The following is a 16957-nucleotide window of genomic DNA, read 5'->3' as shown; positions in this document are numbered from 1 at the left end:
GAAGTTCCCAGCAGCCTCTTCCAGGCCCTCAGTCCATCACCGCCTGGCAGTGACGTGATGGTACCATCTGGCACTGAGTTGGAATTGCACAATCCATTCACTGTCAGGGTGCGTCATAACCTGAGATGTTCAAAAGGCTCAGCACTCCTTGACAAAAGGCATCTCTGTCAGGGTGTTTATTTTCAAACCTCTCTGGGGTGAGAGGAGATGCTTTTAGGTCTGGGAAAGTACGTATCGTGTTCAAGAACCAAATCACGATGATCTGTCCATAGATAATTCAAGTTACAGTTCTGGTTTTAAGATACCTAAGGAATATATGTAATGAATATAAAAACTAAAGTTGTTTCTTTTCTGAGAGGGCACTGTGGCTGAATGGAAACCATGGTAACTAGGATGGCATATGCTGGTACCTTGTTCCCGAGTGATAAAAATGCACATAGAGTAGGCTTTGTGCTTAGCAACAAAACCTAATCAACAAAGTTTTCAAATAGCCCTCTCTCCAGCCCTCCATTGCAGCTGCCATCCTTGTCCCATGCAGTATGTATGCCCAGTCTTTGTACTTTCATGTTCACTAATCCATCCTTTAGGCATGCAATAAGCAGCACAAAATACATTTCACACAAAAGAAAACAATTTATTCTTGTTGGCCATTGCTTTAGAAGAATACACAACCCAGATCTCCTTCCCTGTAGAGCTGTTGTGAAGCATGACTCATCCTTGGCCAACATGTTGGATGTTCACTTTAATTAGAGTACGTGCATCTAAAGATTGTTGTAAACACTTGCTGTTAATAGCAAATTACTCCCTGGTACACAATGGGAAGTAGAAGCAATTTTAATACATTCAATACATTAAGCTGTACATTTTAAGTCATGTTAGGGCAGCACGCTGACAAAAATTAATTAGGGAAATTCTCTAATTAGCATTCATTGGCTGCCATACAAATCATGTTGGCATGAAAAATGGGAATAATGCAAATTGTACTCTACAGTGATGATTAAATATTTTCTAAACACTAAACAATATTATACAAATCTTTGATATCTACCCTATGTGGCAAATCTGGATGAGGATCCAATTTATTTATAATAATGAGTGAAAAGAAGTAAAGTATTGCTGCTTTCTACTTGTTGATGGTACACATTAAATAGGCTGACTTTCACTGAATCATAGAATAGTTTGGGTTGGAAGGGACCTGTAAAGTTCACCTAGTCCAACCCCCCTGCAATGAGCAGGGACATCTCCAACCAGATGAGGTTGCTCAAAGCCCCGTCCAGCCTGGCCTTGAATGTTTCCAGGGATGGGGCATCTGCCACCTCTGGGCAACCCGTTCCAGTGTTTCACCACCTTCACTGTAAAAAATTTCTTCCTTACATCTAGTCTAAATCTTATCTCTTTTAGTTTAAAACCATTACCCCTTGTTCTATGGTAACAGGCCCTAATAAAAACTTTGTCCCCATCTTCTTATAAGCCCCGATCTTTCTTATAAGCCCCCTTTAAGTACCGAAAAGCTGCAATAATGTCTTCCTGGAGCCTTCTCAACAACCCCAACTCAGCCTTTCCTCATAGCAGAGGTGTTCCATCCCTCTGATCATTTTTGTGGCCCTCCTCTGGACCCGCTCCAACAGGTCCATGCCCTTCCTGTGCTGAGGGCCCCAGAGCTGGACGCAGTACTGCAGGTGGGGTCTCACCAGCGCAGAGCAGAGCAGAAGGGCAGAATCACCTCCCTCGACCTGCTGCCCACGCTTCTTTTTCATCTCACATGCAGATGCTTTCCTCAGTACAGGCAGGTGAAATGCTTTTATACTTACCTGGGATCTAACTGACCCACACAACAGAGCCAGCATCTGACACAGCACAAGTTGATGATCCAGAGATTTTACAGTCTCTCTTGGGAGATTGTATAAAAGAACAGGAATATTCAGTCTTTCCAAATGTAGCTTAGCACACTTCAGTAAGATTAGACTGCTCCCAAAATCTAAGCTATTACACTAATACTAGAATGATAATATTGTGTGTGTGTGTGTGTTTCTCCGTTGTGCAGAAATAAATCATATTTGTCTGTAAGCAACATATCTTTTTTCTCTCTTTAAAGTTCACTGTCATTTACTGACTCAGGATATACAGTGTCAGAGATTTCGTAACATAGCATAATGCTATATCACTGTGTTAAAAGGAAGTCTCTAGGGTGTTAGACTAATTGACTTTATTAAGATCATCTATACTTTAAGAGTGTTCTCACATGGTCAGATCAATAGCACACGGTGAGAGCATTATCGTGCCTTTTACTACTCGGCAACCTTCGCAGGGTGCCACTTCGCACTTTCATAGAGGAGTGTATTTCTATGTTTTTCATCCCTCAGACAAAAAAAAGCGAACAACAGAATCTTAACTGAACTAGCCTTATTTCTATGAACTTTACAGAAGCCTCAGAGCTAATCTTAAGACCTAATTGTGCATATTTTTGATCACATGCATCATTCCTGTTGGTGGCAACCTGACCATTTACGTAAATAAATATTCACCTATCATCTAAGCTGCAGGATCAGGACTTGAGGGTCTATCTCATTCCATTCCCTTGATGAGGATAACGGTGCTCCCCTGCACTGACACAGGCTCGAGTTCACCAGTGCTTCCAGTCCTCTTGTGGCAGGTCAGAATTTTTCAGCTCTCTTTTATCACTGACTTGAACTTAAGATGAACACCTACCAGAAACAAAAACGTATATATGCCACAGGACCATCAGAGAGTCTTCCTGGAGTGATTTAAGCGATACAATGACAACAATTTGGTGTATGCTGCTAAGGCTATGATCAAAAAAATAGAGGTGTCAGTCACTGCACCCAGATTTCTTCATACGTCTGATGAAGACCCGAGGCATTAAGAAACTGGGTGCAATTTTTTGTGTGGTATCTTTGTGAAAATGTGGGAGACGTGAAAGTAAAATGTCAACTCACTTGTGCCTATGTATCAATACCATCAAAACAAAGAATCAAAGCATCATAAATTATAAAGCTGATCTATAACAGACTTGTTTCCAGCTATTTCATAAAGTTTTGGGGCCTTAGAAAATGAGTAACAACTACAGATCTTTAAAGCGTGCAATAAAAGGAAACAATTCTTTTCATAAAGTGCTCTGACTGTAATGTGGATCCTGTAACCTTATTACTGGAGACTGTTACTACAGAGGAATTGCTAAGGGAAGAGGAGCAGTTGTGAGCTTACATATAATTTTTCTACATTACTGTTCATTAAATAAAATCAGGCAATATTATTTCCATTGGTAAAGCACAGAGAGAAAACAGGGATAAGTTTTGTTTGGATTTTTGCTCTTGTTTTCCCCTTCTCTCACCCACAGCCCTGGCTGCCGCTTTCCAGAGATGAATGCATTGCCTGATACTAAGTATATACAGAGAAAACACGCAAGCTGGCAGGACAAATGATGGTGTTACTATTGCAGGAATAATCCTTAAATTGTATGTTGGTATTCTGTTGAATGATTCCTCTGTTTGTTAAGCTATATTTTAGTACCTTTTCTCTCCACTCATGTCTTACAGATAAGGTGGCAGAGTTAGCTCCCAGTAGGAACACAAATGGGAAGTATGACACTCCAAGCAAAGGAGTAAAGCATAGATGGATGGAATCAAGTTTCTTTCCCCATAATTTTTAATGTTCTGGTGATGCTGAGAGACATTTGACCAGGCATAGGCAATATGGAGTCACTCTTCCCAGAGGCGTGCAGCAGAACAACAATGGGTAACAGCTGCAAGTTGCAACAGGAAATTTTGCCTAGCCGTAAAGAAATTACTGTTCCCATTAAGATAGTTAAGCACTGGAACAGGCTGCCCAAGTTGTGGCATCTCCAGCCTTGGAAGCATTAAAAGTTCGACTGCACAAGATAAACGATTCCCTTACAATCTAAATTATTCTGTGATTCTATGAATTCAAAACGGTTTACAACATGGTGCAGAATGTTTTGAGGTAGCAAGTGGTCTGCTTCTTTCCCAAATGAAATGCTCAGTTCTTCTCCTTCCACTAAGATCATTCCTCATCCCTATAACCATTAGATCCCAAATGCCTAGATGGCTAACTCCACTTGACTTGGAGGTTGCCCAGCCCCTGTTAAAAATGTCATCCAGCTCCTGCAGGTCACTAAGACTCCAGTACTCATTATTCCAGTGCAGCTGCCTTTGTATAACCTTGATGGACTACGGACAAGCTCTGAAAGTATTACAGAAATTATAGATGCTGTTAATGATCTGCAATTTTAACAGTAAAATTGAAAAGTGAAATAGAGATATTATTGTAGCGTGGCAAGAGATGCATATGTAAAAAAGCATGCCTAGGAAAAGTCAAGATTAATTTCTCATGTTATACCTATAAATTTTTTATTCCTACTTTGCTGCTAGCAGACCTCAGAAAAAACTAAGACAATATTACTCCTAATGGTAAACCAGAGAAAAACATAGCAGTAAATTAAGTAATGTTTTGTGTGATGACTTCTCTAAAAGCTATGGGGTGAAGTGTTGTTCACACAGCCCAAACAAATATTATTGTTGTTTTCATAGTTTACATTTAGGTCCCCTGAGCCCCCCCCCCCCCCCCCCCCCCGCATAAATCTCATGATATTCTTATAAATCTCTGGGGGCACTTAAAAGCTTTGCTAGCTGATAACATAAAACAAAAGAAGAGGCCACCTGCAGCGTACATGGACTTGGCAGGGCTTTTGGGGAAAGTTTATTTGGGGAGAGGGGTTATTTGCAAGGATTCGGCAGCAAAACCATCTGCCTGTATCTCCTCCACAGCCTGGTACTCCATTTTTGTCTAGTGTATCTAGCAAAGGGATGCAACAGATAACCCGTTTTCTCATCTTTAACCATGTTTTTTTCAGCTGAATCTTTAGATACCGCTCTGCAACCATAGAAACAGTTTGACCAATGGGAATGCACACTGGATTTTTATCTCTTAAGTAATCATTTTTCCTTATCATGGAAATAATTTGAAACCAGCAGCATGTGAAGTTACTTCAGATCCCAGTTGTCTTCCAGTTGAAACAAACCTTTGATCAAGGCTGCACGAACGCAACGTATGCGTGTCTAGTGCCCGGTGTAGAAAGGACGTAGCATTTGAAAATCCGTCATGACACGTTCTTCAACCAGACATTTGAATCTATTTGCCTACTGTTTTCCTCCCTCATTCGGGAAGCTGAGATGATCTGTGCAGGGGAAGGCAAAGGAGGTGCCATCATTTCATCAAGGACAAAAGATTATTTTAGCACAGGCCTTACATATTCTTAAAAACTAAAAAAAAAAAAAAAAAAAAAAAAAAAAAGGGAAATTGTCACAGAGTCTGGGTTAAATTCAAGACAGAAAGGAGTAATAGCACATCAAAAGCCCTATGTAATTTGTATTAATACCATGTTCTGCATTTTGACTTTAACTACATTTAGATTTTCATCTTTCATTTTCAGAAGTATCTAGCAGCTAAGACAGAGGGAGCAGTTCATATTACTCAAAGTATTGTTTTAGGTTGCAGCAAACTCAAGGGGATTTGAGTAGCATGGTTCACACAGTTCAAGCTTTTGTTCTTGGCTGAGAAATAATTACACTTTTTTGGCAAAATTAAACATTATGTGCTAGAGCATGATGTTGTAGCAAGGGGTGAATTCTGTAACAAGTTTCACAGCAGCAGAATTACATAAAACATTTTGAGGATAAAAATCCAGCAAGGGTTTCCTACAGTGCTCTGTCAGTAAAACTTGTTTTTCCTTAGGGTGTCTCCAAAACATTGCAGTTTCACCACTTTCTGAAGGCTAGAGAATTATGTATGTCATGAAGCCTACACATCACAAACAGGTATTTATGCTATTTGTTGAAAGAACAGACTTGCTTTTTGTAGTATCTACTCAGCTTTTAAACACAGCTGTGAGTCCATGATAAAATTCAAATAATTTTTATTTGAAATGTACAAAATAGTACATTTCTTTCAAAAGGGTTAAGAAACCATGATTAAATGTCAACCTATTAAGAGAGTTACAAGAAAAATGGCTCCATTTCTCAAATTGCTACATTAATGAAAACTTTGCAATATAAAAAAAGTTTAATATTGAAATATTGCATGTGCAGAAGTGAGCTGATAGAATTTATCTTTGTTAAGTGACGACAACTGTGAATTCATTCCCACACAGGAAATCTTTAACTGGTGACAGCTAATTGAGAAAAGCAGAACACAGTATGAAATTTATTCCCACTTTCTTCCTCTGTGGAGGAGCAAAGCCAATAGAGCGGCATTATTTCTTCCTAAAGACATCTTCAGTAGCCTGCTTTGCTTTGATTCATTGCTATTCAATGCACTTACTTTCTATTTATTCCAGTTTCACTGTAGCTTTAGGTAGAGAGTAAATCAGCCTCACTCGTTGTACACAGTTAATTGCCAATCTATGAAACAGGACTAGAAACCTGACAGATGATACTCATCAACACAGTAGCAGGGGGAGTGGGAGGACTGGATTTAGGTGAGGGTGGGAGTGGTAGTAACTAGGATGGGACAAACTTTTTAACAAAAGTCTTAGCATTTCTTTTTGAGATTGACTAAAGCAAAAAAAAAAAAAAATCCTTATTATTTGGCAAAGCAAGGGATATCTTTGGTGTCTGAAGGAAATATTTTGCATTCAGTTTGAACTGTTCTTAGAAATAAATGTCATCTCGTACCACCATGCCAAAGTATTTTATTGCAATATAAAAAATAGGTTTTAGAATACGCTTTTCCCATCCCAAATCAAATAACTTGGGAATAATGTATTTCAAAAATTCACAGAAGCATTTTGGTACTTCTGCATGTTCGGCTTTTTGCCCCTAAATTGTGTGCAAAAACATACCCAATTTTAATAACTTGTTTTCCCCAGTGGACATGGCTGATAATAGAAGTAAGCTGAATACGTGCTGGCTCCAACCAAAGGATAGCCACTGATGCTGACAACGGTAAAGACTGTTTCTCCTTCTCAGCTTTAAATATACCTGTTTTGATTTGTTTTCTGCCATGTCAGTGACTTAAAGTGGTTCATAAACGGGTCTGCCAATTGCCTGAGCTAGCAAAAAGAGAGGAGGTGGGCTGTAGCGGGCCGTAGCACTGGGAACAGGAGTAGTAGTGGTAAGGAACAAGCAAGGCTTCCCTCCCTGAGCAGCACCTTCCTACACCCACCGTGCTGCAGCTCCTACCGGGTCCCCACCTCAGCCCCACCAAGAGGGACTCGAACTCTGCTACGCTTGGTGCTCACGAAGGAAATTCATGGTGCGGAGGAATTATGCAACTAAAATAAGATCCATAGTTTCCAGCTTTTGGAGGGCATGGAGACAGCTAAGCTAGACTCCTACCTCACATTCAGTTGCCGCTTCCCCTTAAGGGGGATGCAAATCCACATTCCCACTTTAAGAGGAGAGACCTAACCATCAAGTCTGTGGTATCCTTTAGGCTACAATGCTGTGCTGCAAACACCAGAGACCAAGACAGAAGGCAATCAAGTGTGCACGCATGTAATGTACAACTCCCAACAGACCTGTCCATACAGCAGCTCAACACAGTTCTAGCCATCCAGGCTTACAGCGCTCTTACTGCTTCATACCCAACACGTGGCCTGGGAAGAGTCAAAACTGCTTGAGTCACAAACTGCACTGTGTTGATTTTCCTGGGAGCAAAGCCCTGTGCAATTAATAACAGGGCATACTTTAGTTCAGAGAAAATGCTCCGCAGACTCCAGCTTTCTCTCTTTTTCCCTCTGCCAACACAGGCAATTATAAGCAGCTCTGCACTCCCAGCTGCACCCAAGTTGCCAGAGGTGTTGCCCTTTCTGCAGAGCTCCCAGCTGCGACTTTACATTCAGGCTTCCAGTTACAGCAACCCCTGGCAGGAGCTAATCTAGCTTTCTCCAGCACCATTTGCAGCTCATCAGCAGTGGAATCCCTTATTCCCTGGGTGAACCCAGCTCACAGGTGTGGCTGCCACTGGGCCACTATTTCAAAGGTAGGTATTCCTCCAGCCACACCATCACCTCCCTCAGCTTTCTAAAAAGTAGTGGCCTGAGAGCCTCAGTCCTACAAGACACCATGGTGTTTCCTAGTCTCGTGCAAGGAATCCATCACAGGAGATGATTACGGGGTCTATCCTACCCCCAGTTGCTTCTTCTCCAGCAGCACCACTCTTGTCAGGAAGCCAAAACATCTCACCTACAGACAGAGCTTCAGCAATTCAAGTAACCCACACCCAAAGGGGATTTTGCACAACAGTCATAGAAGAACCACCGTGGCAGATTTATTTTTTAAATTCTCTTTCTGGCAGCAGACACATCAAACCCCACTCCACCCCCCAGAGCCACAGGGGCTCCCGCAGTGTGCTCCCTCCAGCATGCTACAGGAGATGTGCTGCTGTTAACCTAACGCTGCTGTCCCCTTGTGTAAATCTAAGCCTCTGTTTCAGACCAAGAAAAACTAATGTTAAGTTTCTAAGAGAAATTAATCCATGGGGTTTTTTTTTTCAGCAGAAAACACTTAGCTCTAAAAACAATGCAGGAGTACCTTAACCATGAAAGGTTACAGAATTCATTAGACTTGTAGATTGCTGGAAACAGATTTAATAACAACAGGCACCAACACAGTGTTTTGATTGCTAATATCACATCAGTTGGCATACAACTGCCACAGTCTCAAGTGCCAAAATCCGTTTGCACCTGAAGCTCACCTGCACTGGTCAGGCCTCTCCTGCTGTCACTTCAACACTGGCACCACCTGATTAAGAACCAGAAAACTGTTTAGGAAGGGGCTCCAGAACAGAGCCTTGAAATGTGAAGCTTTATGCAGTCTCAAACATGAAAGCACGATGCGTGTATGAAACAAGGCACGACAGCCACCTTTTTAAACTTTTGCATTTTGATCCTGTTTTATGACTACTTGAGGTTTGACTCCATTTTTCAATACAGAAATAAGACACTCCATTTTGTAAGTTTAGTACACACTTCTCACATAGAAACAGCTTTTTTTTTTTTTCTCCTTGAGTAAAAAGAGGTAGCTTAAAAGACAAGTTCCCTGTGCTGGAGGGCTACAGAAAGATCATTTTTTGTACTGAAGTTCCCTCAGACTAACCTGCACAGAAAGCAAAGTTAAAACTCTTTCCTGCCTCACAGCTCCTGTCTTCGCATCAGACTGCAAGAACCTAGCTACGGTTAATACATGGTGAGACAGCACAAGATTACTTAGTTTCACATATCCCAAAAGAGCAGCTTTTGAAGATGTATGAAAAGCTACGTCCCTTTTGAAAATCTGTCCTGTTTGTAAGTAAGTTCTGCAGAGCAAAACATGTGCTCAGTCCTCTCATCTTTACCTCAGCAGATGTGCTGCTCCTAGAAGGCAAGAGAGCTCTGCAGAAATAAAACAAGTTGCTGATACTGAAAGGGCAGAATACAACCAACATTTGCATGTGAGCTAGTAAAAAGCAAGAGTGCAGCTGCATAAAGTTTTCATAGCAGACAAGACTGGCTGGAGAAGGCTGGGAATAGACCTAATGACAGAACAAGGCTAGAGGAAGAGGAATAGGACTATGGCCCAGAAAATGTGGGTAAGTGAGCTACTAGACTCCCCCTAAAGAGACTTTTTTTGGAAAAATTCAAGCCAGGAATTCCAATATACCTGCCTGAAGAAATTCAATTTTATGTCTCACCAGGAATGTAACCCTCATTTCCAAATGAGGCTCAGCCTGCCCTGTGTATTCACTATGTCTCAGTGCCCAAGCAACATTTGGAAAACTGGTGTAATAATGCCACATATAAAGAAGTTCATTAACTGTGTCATTTACACTAGAAATGAAACAACTCCCTTACGGACTCACAAACTTATACTTGCTACACATTTTACATTAATTTGGCAAGAACGAAGCAGTTTGAGTGAGGCAGGTTGTTCCCTACCAAATGTAATGATCCTATATGGTGGCCAAAAACATTTGAGCTAAATTTGGTGCACCGCATGCACAGCAATGAAACATAAAAAATCCTCCACCTATGAGTACCAGAAAACTGAATTGCAGGTTCCCACAAATTCCCCATAATTACCTCTTCAAAACAGTTGCTTGAAGAGTACCTTTTTTTTTAAGCTGACAGCCAAACAGCTACAGGAAAGGGATATAGACAGAAAGGGACACAGACAAAACCAAGTTAAAAGTGTAAAGAAAATACCATTATTCTTCTGATTAGAAATTGCATCAAAACCAGAAACTGGTAAGCAGGCAAGATAACTGATGAGTAAAAAGTCCTTTGAAACTGGAAGAAAGGAAATAAGCACTTCTAGAAAAGATGCAACAGTGAGAATAGTCTTGTTCCAAACATCAACCCTACAGACAGCATTATCTTCAAACACGTACTCACCTGAACACAGCTTAAGCACACACCTGCCAAGGACCTTGCGGCTGTCTGCGGCCAGTAGCCTACACAGGACAAGATGGTAGCATTGAGAGTGCTTGATCAGAGACAGGCTTTTCCACCAGAGCAAAGAGAAAAGACTCACGCTCCTCGATCTTCTTGTGAGCGTTGGGCAAGTAAAACACTCCATGTCTGAAGAGACAGTGAAAGCTAAACATTCAGACCATGGATAATTTGGATAAAGGTACAGATTTTACATGATCCCATACCATCAGCAATGCCTTCATAATGCTGGTTTGACATTGCCCAGCAGGTGGGGCAGGTGACCAGCAGAAGAATCGGTGTGCGGACAGCAAACTGCATTGCGTCTAATTTTCCTGAAGCGAACGCGCTGTGCCGGAGAAGTTCCCTGGTCCAGAGGAGCCTTCTGGGCCACCGGGAGTTCACCTGCTTCCTGGGAGATGGTTCCCTGGCCCACCTCTGTGCTGTGGGACCTGCCTGCTTCCCCACCGTGGACAATATATTCTGAAGACGAGATCCTGGCTCCAGAGAACCCGGGGATAGACTTTGCAATCATCTCATTCACGGACAGGATTTTGTCCTGAAGGTACAGCTGGAGCATTGAACATCATGGGCACCAAACACCCCAAAGCACGTGCCTGCTGAAGAGCGTAAGCAAAGCAGTAGTATACCATAATGCCTTTAGGGACTTTCTGCGTGAAACAGGGTATTGTAATGGTGTAGCCACATCACAAGACAGTTGACAAAGGCAGACAAAAGAAGCCAAAATACATACCAAGTTAGTCAAGGGGCATGGTTAAGCTGTTGTCTGCTGCTGATAGCAGTGAGGTTTTTAATCAACTCCAACACCTAATTAGATTCATTTTTAAAGAAGGAAATCACAGTGTCTCCAATAATAATAACAACAGTATCTGTACCAAATGCATTCCACAGCTGTTTTCTGAATATTACCTTAAATATTACATTAGGATGAACAGTACTCGAACAATAAAGTCTTCCTGTTACAACATTCTATAAAACAGAGTATTTTGTGGAAAACAAAAAAATCTTAATGTGGTACGTAACTCAGATGCATTAGTTTCAGAGTGCAGCTCTGTCCCCATCACATTACAGGAAGAATGACAAGCCTATCCCCAATCCACACATCCAAAGACTAACAATTTTGAATTTTTATACAATTCACTTAGGTGTCATCATCCACTAAGGTACAGCATTATGTACTTCAGAAATGAATCAAGCAAAACCTTGAATACACTGTGGCAAACTGTACTGTAAATACCTTGTTCTGTCTCAGAGAGAGAAGTGGAAAGAATCTTGCTGTGAAACAGCAAAGCTGATCATCTGGTTTGTAAGATATTTACCAGAGTCTGAAATCTAAGACCTGGCAGAAAAGTTCTTAAAAAGAAAGTTACATTGTAGGCCTGGTACCGACTTCCACCCTCTTAATAAATTCAACTTCTTTGGTGATGGGCACTAGGAATGTTAGCGCCGCATAAAATTTTGATTTTTGTTTCTTTGGAATGAAGGCAACCATAATGCATTTTTAAATATCAATTCTGATTATCCCCCCTCTAGTTTATCCAGAAAAGACAAACCAGTTTTCACTACAGTATTAATCATCAGTGCAAAACTTCTTCCTTACCTACGCAGACCTGAATAGTCACAGTATCAAGGTTACAATCCACCGTTACCTCAGTTTGCGTCATCCTTTACTAACAATTGGAAAGGATGCTGTTCATCTTCAATCTGGTAGCATGTGGGGTAACATTGTGGGTGAACATGACCTGATCTAGCCCACATTTGCTTAAGTCAGACAAGGCCTCCACGGGGAAAAAAGGGCTATTGTAACAGGACACACAGACATTTACAGAAGACCTACTAGTGGGTCCAATTAGTAGATCCAGTTGCATTTCACAGCTACCTATTAATTAAAATATGAGCGATTACTTCCCATACAGTAGGAGCCATAGACTGCTGCAAGAGACTGATGCTAGATGATCATGACTCTTACAAATTCACTGACACACAGTACTTGGGGAGGTGCAGATATTTAAGCTAAATAAGAATAGAGTGGACGAGGAGCTACACATCAGCCATTACTGTTCCAGCATCAGAAAGAGGCCTTCTTGCTATTCACCTCCTTTTTATTTTAAGTTTGACACAGCTGAATTTCCCAAATGATCTTGTGGTTAACGTTCTTTACAAAGTATAAATACTATTCCATTCTTACACAAAAGAAATACAGCTGTTTGTATATACACACATCTTGACAGCAAGTCCTCGAAAGAACACTGTAACATGAAACTACAGAGCTGATACACACGGAGCACTGATGTAGCTGAAGGCCAGGAAGTCTCTGCTAAGAAAGGCACTCTGTTACGGTGAAGTTCTCACTAGAACTTGCGTGTTTTAACTGAACTTGTAGCATATGAATGGGATAACCAGAATTGTGTGACATGCTCTCATACAACTTATAAGTTATATTCTGGTTTACAAACTGTATCCTATAATTGCTGCATTTAACTGAAGCCATCCAATATAAAATGGAATTGCTCGAGTACATCTTACTGGTATAAGGAAGCAGCCGTGTTGGGTGACACGTAACCAACTCTTTTCAGACACTGAATATACTCAAGAATAAAATTAAGACACGAATGAGATCACATGAGGTTTTGGTCATTATTTTTATGTTGGCTTTATAGCTTTTCTGGTTTCTTTAGGAAATTCCTGCACAGTGAAAGGAATGAAGAATTCCAGAAGAGAGTTGACCTCCTTCAGTTCCAGACTGTATTCCACTGCTATTTTCTCTGCAGTCCATGTTTGAGGATGAAGTTTATGATTATTAAGAAGTGTCAGAGCCTCCACAATGGAAATTTTGCCTTTGGGAACTTTCTTAACATCTAGATCTCCCAAGTGGCCTAGTTTTGTAAGTCTCTTTTCCTCCTGTTTACATGGAAGATGTTCACCACCTCCATCTTTTACCTAATTGTGGGAAGGAAAAAAGAAATAGCTTAACAGCAGTTCTGTTTACTACGCGTAGTGCAGCAGCCAAGCTATTCTCCTAAATATGGCATTTCCTGTTAGCTTTCCCCATTTTCACAGCATTATAAAAAAAAAAAATGCTTAGCCATCCTTGCTTCTTGATTTCACAAAAATTGTCAGTTCTTCCACAGCCATTACAATGTCAACCCCCACCCAAATTCCGAAAAGCTACCATCCATTGAACTCTAAGTGTTGTACAGACTCGGCAGCCCTTCATACAAGGCAAACTACAGATTTTGGTAGCCAAATGTAAATGCAGATAACAATATTTGGTACTGATTCATGGCAAGGGTAAAAAAAAAAAAAAAATAAAAAAAATCATACTACAAATTGGTATCCTTCTTCTGATACCACTGGAAATCTTTTTCATATAGTCTCTCTCCCTTTCATTCTCAGATTTCAGTTTTGCAACTAAAAGATATCCCTTCTTTTGCTCTGTCTAGAGAACAAGCTTTGCTGGACAAAAAGAAACTATTTTGCAGCATCATATGGAGTTTAATTCCCATGACTACTGCAGTGCTCAGACATGTAAAGTCTATTCTCCCAAGTTCCTTCATAGTTCCAAGTCACTTCCAAACCAGCTCTGTCTTCTCCGTATTGCCTTTTATTAAGATTTAACCAGTGAATGACACTGCAAAAAAGGCACACTGAAAATCTTTCTTAAATTTAAGAAAAAGTACTTTTACAGTTATCAATAACTGCGTGTCCATTTCTAAACTACAGAGAATGTCTGATGATGCTACCAGTTCTCCATTTCTTCCTTTTACTTTGTGCTAAAACTGTGCTTAGATAATGAACAATTTTTCAAGGCTTAATAAAATGATCTGTCTCTGGGTATCTGCCACTTCAGCACTTGGAGTTGGTGCTTTTCCACTTACCACAGACATACATACCAAAAGTACAGATAGGGATATATACATACACAATGCACAAAGCATTCAGAATTACATCAGGAAAGGAAGGAAGCTTTTGGATGAAGTTTCACCCACAAGCCTCCGTGCTAACACATTAATCATGCTCTTCCTAACACCTGTAAGCAGACACACTACAAGAGCAAGTCTTACGTGGCAGCAACCTCAGAGTAGGCACGGAATCAAGCATCAAGATTTGTTCCACTTTTGGCTTTTTCTCAAATCTTTCTTGACAGGCTTACAAATGAATATTGAAAGATACTGAAATTAGACCTTCAGCACTTGAAGATTAAAGTCCTAACCTCTATCATGAAAATTAAGGACAGAGATTACTTGGAAACTTCAGGGAGCGACTGCGGAAATCTGTTTGCATTTTTAAATACTTTTAGTCGTGAATACAAGGTACTATGAAAGTGGCAAATTAGAGAGACTTAGGAATTTTATTGCTAGATGATTATAAAACTTTTCTTACTGAATAAAGCAGCTAGAATAAAGTGGTCCAATAATGCAGCAGGTAAAACACACAAGCCGTAATGTCACATGGTGGAAAAGACGAGACTGAACCGCAGTCTACATTTTACTGGAAGGGGTATGCTTTGCCTTCCAAGTCAAAGACTGCAGCTGTTGGCAATGAGGAAACCGATCACCAAACAATCCAGAAGGTTATGCAGAAAAAAAACTAACTGAGGCATTTCCTCAGCCACATAAGGAAAAGCCTCTGCACAGTTCGACCTTAACATCAGTAGCTAAAGACTCCACTAAAATGTTAATGTCTTTGTCTTCTACCAAACCCATGCTCCCATAGTAGTCCCAATCTCTTTTCTTCTAACAACTCTACGAGAGATCTCTGGCAAACCCCTGCATCTTTGCAAAAGGCTGGACAACCGTCCTTCTGCCTTAAAGGAAGCAGAAGTGGGAATTCAGGTGAAAACCAAAGTGAGATCAATCTGATGTTAAAAAGGAAGGCTGCGCAAGCATTTAAAGGTTGTATAATCACCATCTGTCACATGTTCAAGGCCCAGGGTCAAACACCGTCAGTGCTACTGATGTATAAGAGAGTAATGAAAACATCACTTTTATCTATTAAAAAAGGTAGCTTTTAGGCACTAACAGAGCATTTTTCTTTATACAGAATTTGTGCTCAGTTTGAAAACCACAAAGCTGGTGCTGGTATGCCTCCTACAGACAGACAGACAGACTCACCCGCACAGGTGGATCTCTGGACTCGACATAAACATCTTTTAACAAGGTGAGGAACCTATCGTCCTTTCTGTAAATTTCTTCTTGTATCTCTGGGCGGTCTAAAGGCAGCGAGGAGAAGGAGGGAAGAAAAAAGAAAGAGAGAAAAGGCAGGTCTGAGTCAAATTGTTTCCTTTTCCTTAGCTCTGCCAGCTTAATCGCTTCCCGAGATGAAGGGCATGACTCCCAAGACGCAGGGTGCTTCTCGGGAAGGTTTCCTTTCTCCATCAGCTCCAGCGTTAAGGTCACCGCTGCACACGGCGGCGCCCGCCAAGGCCAAGCGGCAGGGCGGAAAGCACCGGCTTGCGGCAGGCCCGCTCACCGCTCCGCAGCGGCCCGCCCAGCAGCCCGGCTACCGCCGCCGCTGTGCGGGGCCGGGGCCCGACCCCGGCCCTGCCCCGGGAGCCCGCCGGCCGCTGCCCCGGCGCCCGGCCGCCCCTAGCAACCGCCCCTAGCAACCGCCGCCGACTACGGCTCCCAGCATGCCCCGCGCGCCCAGCCGCCCCGCGCTCAATGTCACCGGCCCCGTCCCGCCCGCGGGGCGCCGCGACCCCGCCGCCCCGCGCCCCCAGCACCTCGCCCACGCAGCCCGCCCCCACCATCCGCTTCCCCCCTCCCGTGGCTCGGCCCCACGCCGAGCCCACACACACCGCCACCCCCCCCCGCCGGCAGCCCCTCCGGCGTCACCCCGCGGCCTAGGCGAGGCCGGCACCCACCGGCCAGCTCGTCCAGCCGAGAGGTGGGGTGCCGCGGGGCGGGCGTGGGCTTCTCCTTGCTGATCTCGCGGCGGGCCCGGCTCTCCACGTTGAAAGTCCGGAACACGCGGGCCAGCCGCCCGCCCATCGCCGCCGCCGCCGCCGCCGCCGCCACCCGCGCCGCGCCTGCGCCGACCGGCGGCGCGTGCGCACAGGCCTGGCCGGCGGGAAGGGGCCGAGGGGCGGCGCCACAGCGGGCGGCGGCTGCGGCGGGACACAACAACCCCAAACCCCGAAACAAACAAACAAACAAACAAACAAACAAACAAACAAAGGAACGAAAACCACAGACGAGGCGATTCCCTTTTTTATTTCCCAGCGCCCCGGCGCTGTTGTCTGCAGCCCACCCCGCTGCGGCGGTGAGGGGCGGCGGTTTGGTCTCGCTGTGGCTTTTCTAAACGTGCGGGTGACCGGAGCCCCCGGGGAGCGGCCCCGGCGGCGGTGGGAGGCAGGGGTCGGGCGAGTCCCGTCGGGACTCGAGGGTCCCGACCACGGCGGCGGCCTGGGCCAGGGTTCCCCTCTCAGCCGCGGCTGCCGGCGCAGGAGCTGCCGGCAGGTGGGTGAGCCCCTCGCTACGTCATGTCGTA

The 16957-nt window shown here is 43.1% G+C and overlaps 1 protein-coding gene across 1 annotated transcript; it reads right to left on the bottom strand.

Moving 5' to 3' along the window:
• Positions 1 to 11488: 11488 nt before the first annotated feature.
• NDUFAF4 (NADH:ubiquinone oxidoreductase complex assembly factor 4) lies at positions 11489 to 16477 on the bottom strand. The gene is made up of 3 exons (XM_082305982.1): positions 16332 to 16477; positions 15580 to 15677; positions 11489 to 13405 (listed from the first exon to the last, which is right to left on the bottom strand). The coding sequence occupies exons 1-3, from the start codon at positions 16456 to 16458 to the stop codon at positions 13109 to 13111; spliced, it is 522 nt and encodes a 173-aa protein (XP_082162108.1). The 5' UTR covers positions 16459 to 16477; the 3' UTR covers positions 11489 to 13108.
• Between the last annotated feature and the right edge of the window lie 480 nt (positions 16478 to 16957).

This window comes from Platalea leucorodia (genome assembly GCF_965183815.1).
Source record: "Platalea leucorodia genome assembly, chromosome: 3".
Classification (NCBI taxonomy): domain Eukaryota; kingdom Metazoa; phylum Chordata; class Aves; order Pelecaniformes; family Threskiornithidae; genus Platalea; species Platalea leucorodia.
The sequence above is the reverse complement of the archived record's forward strand: the minus strand, read 5'-3'. Positions and strand labels throughout refer to the sequence as shown.

Excerpts from the sequence above, each read along its gene's own strand:
- NDUFAF4 (XM_082305982.1), bottom strand. The coding sequence starts at position 16,458 with ATGGGCGGGCGGCTGGCCCGCGTGTTCCGGACTTTCAACGTGGAGAGC. Across the intron at positions 15,678-16,331 it reads TCGGCTGGACGAGCTGGCCG|ACCGCCCAGAGATACAAGAA; the intron begins GTGGGTGCCGGC and ends CGCTGCCTTTAG. Across the intron at positions 13,406-15,579 it reads CCAGAGATCCACCTGTGCGG|GTAAAAGATGGAGGTGGTGA; the intron begins GTGAGTCTGTCT and ends TCCCACAATTAG.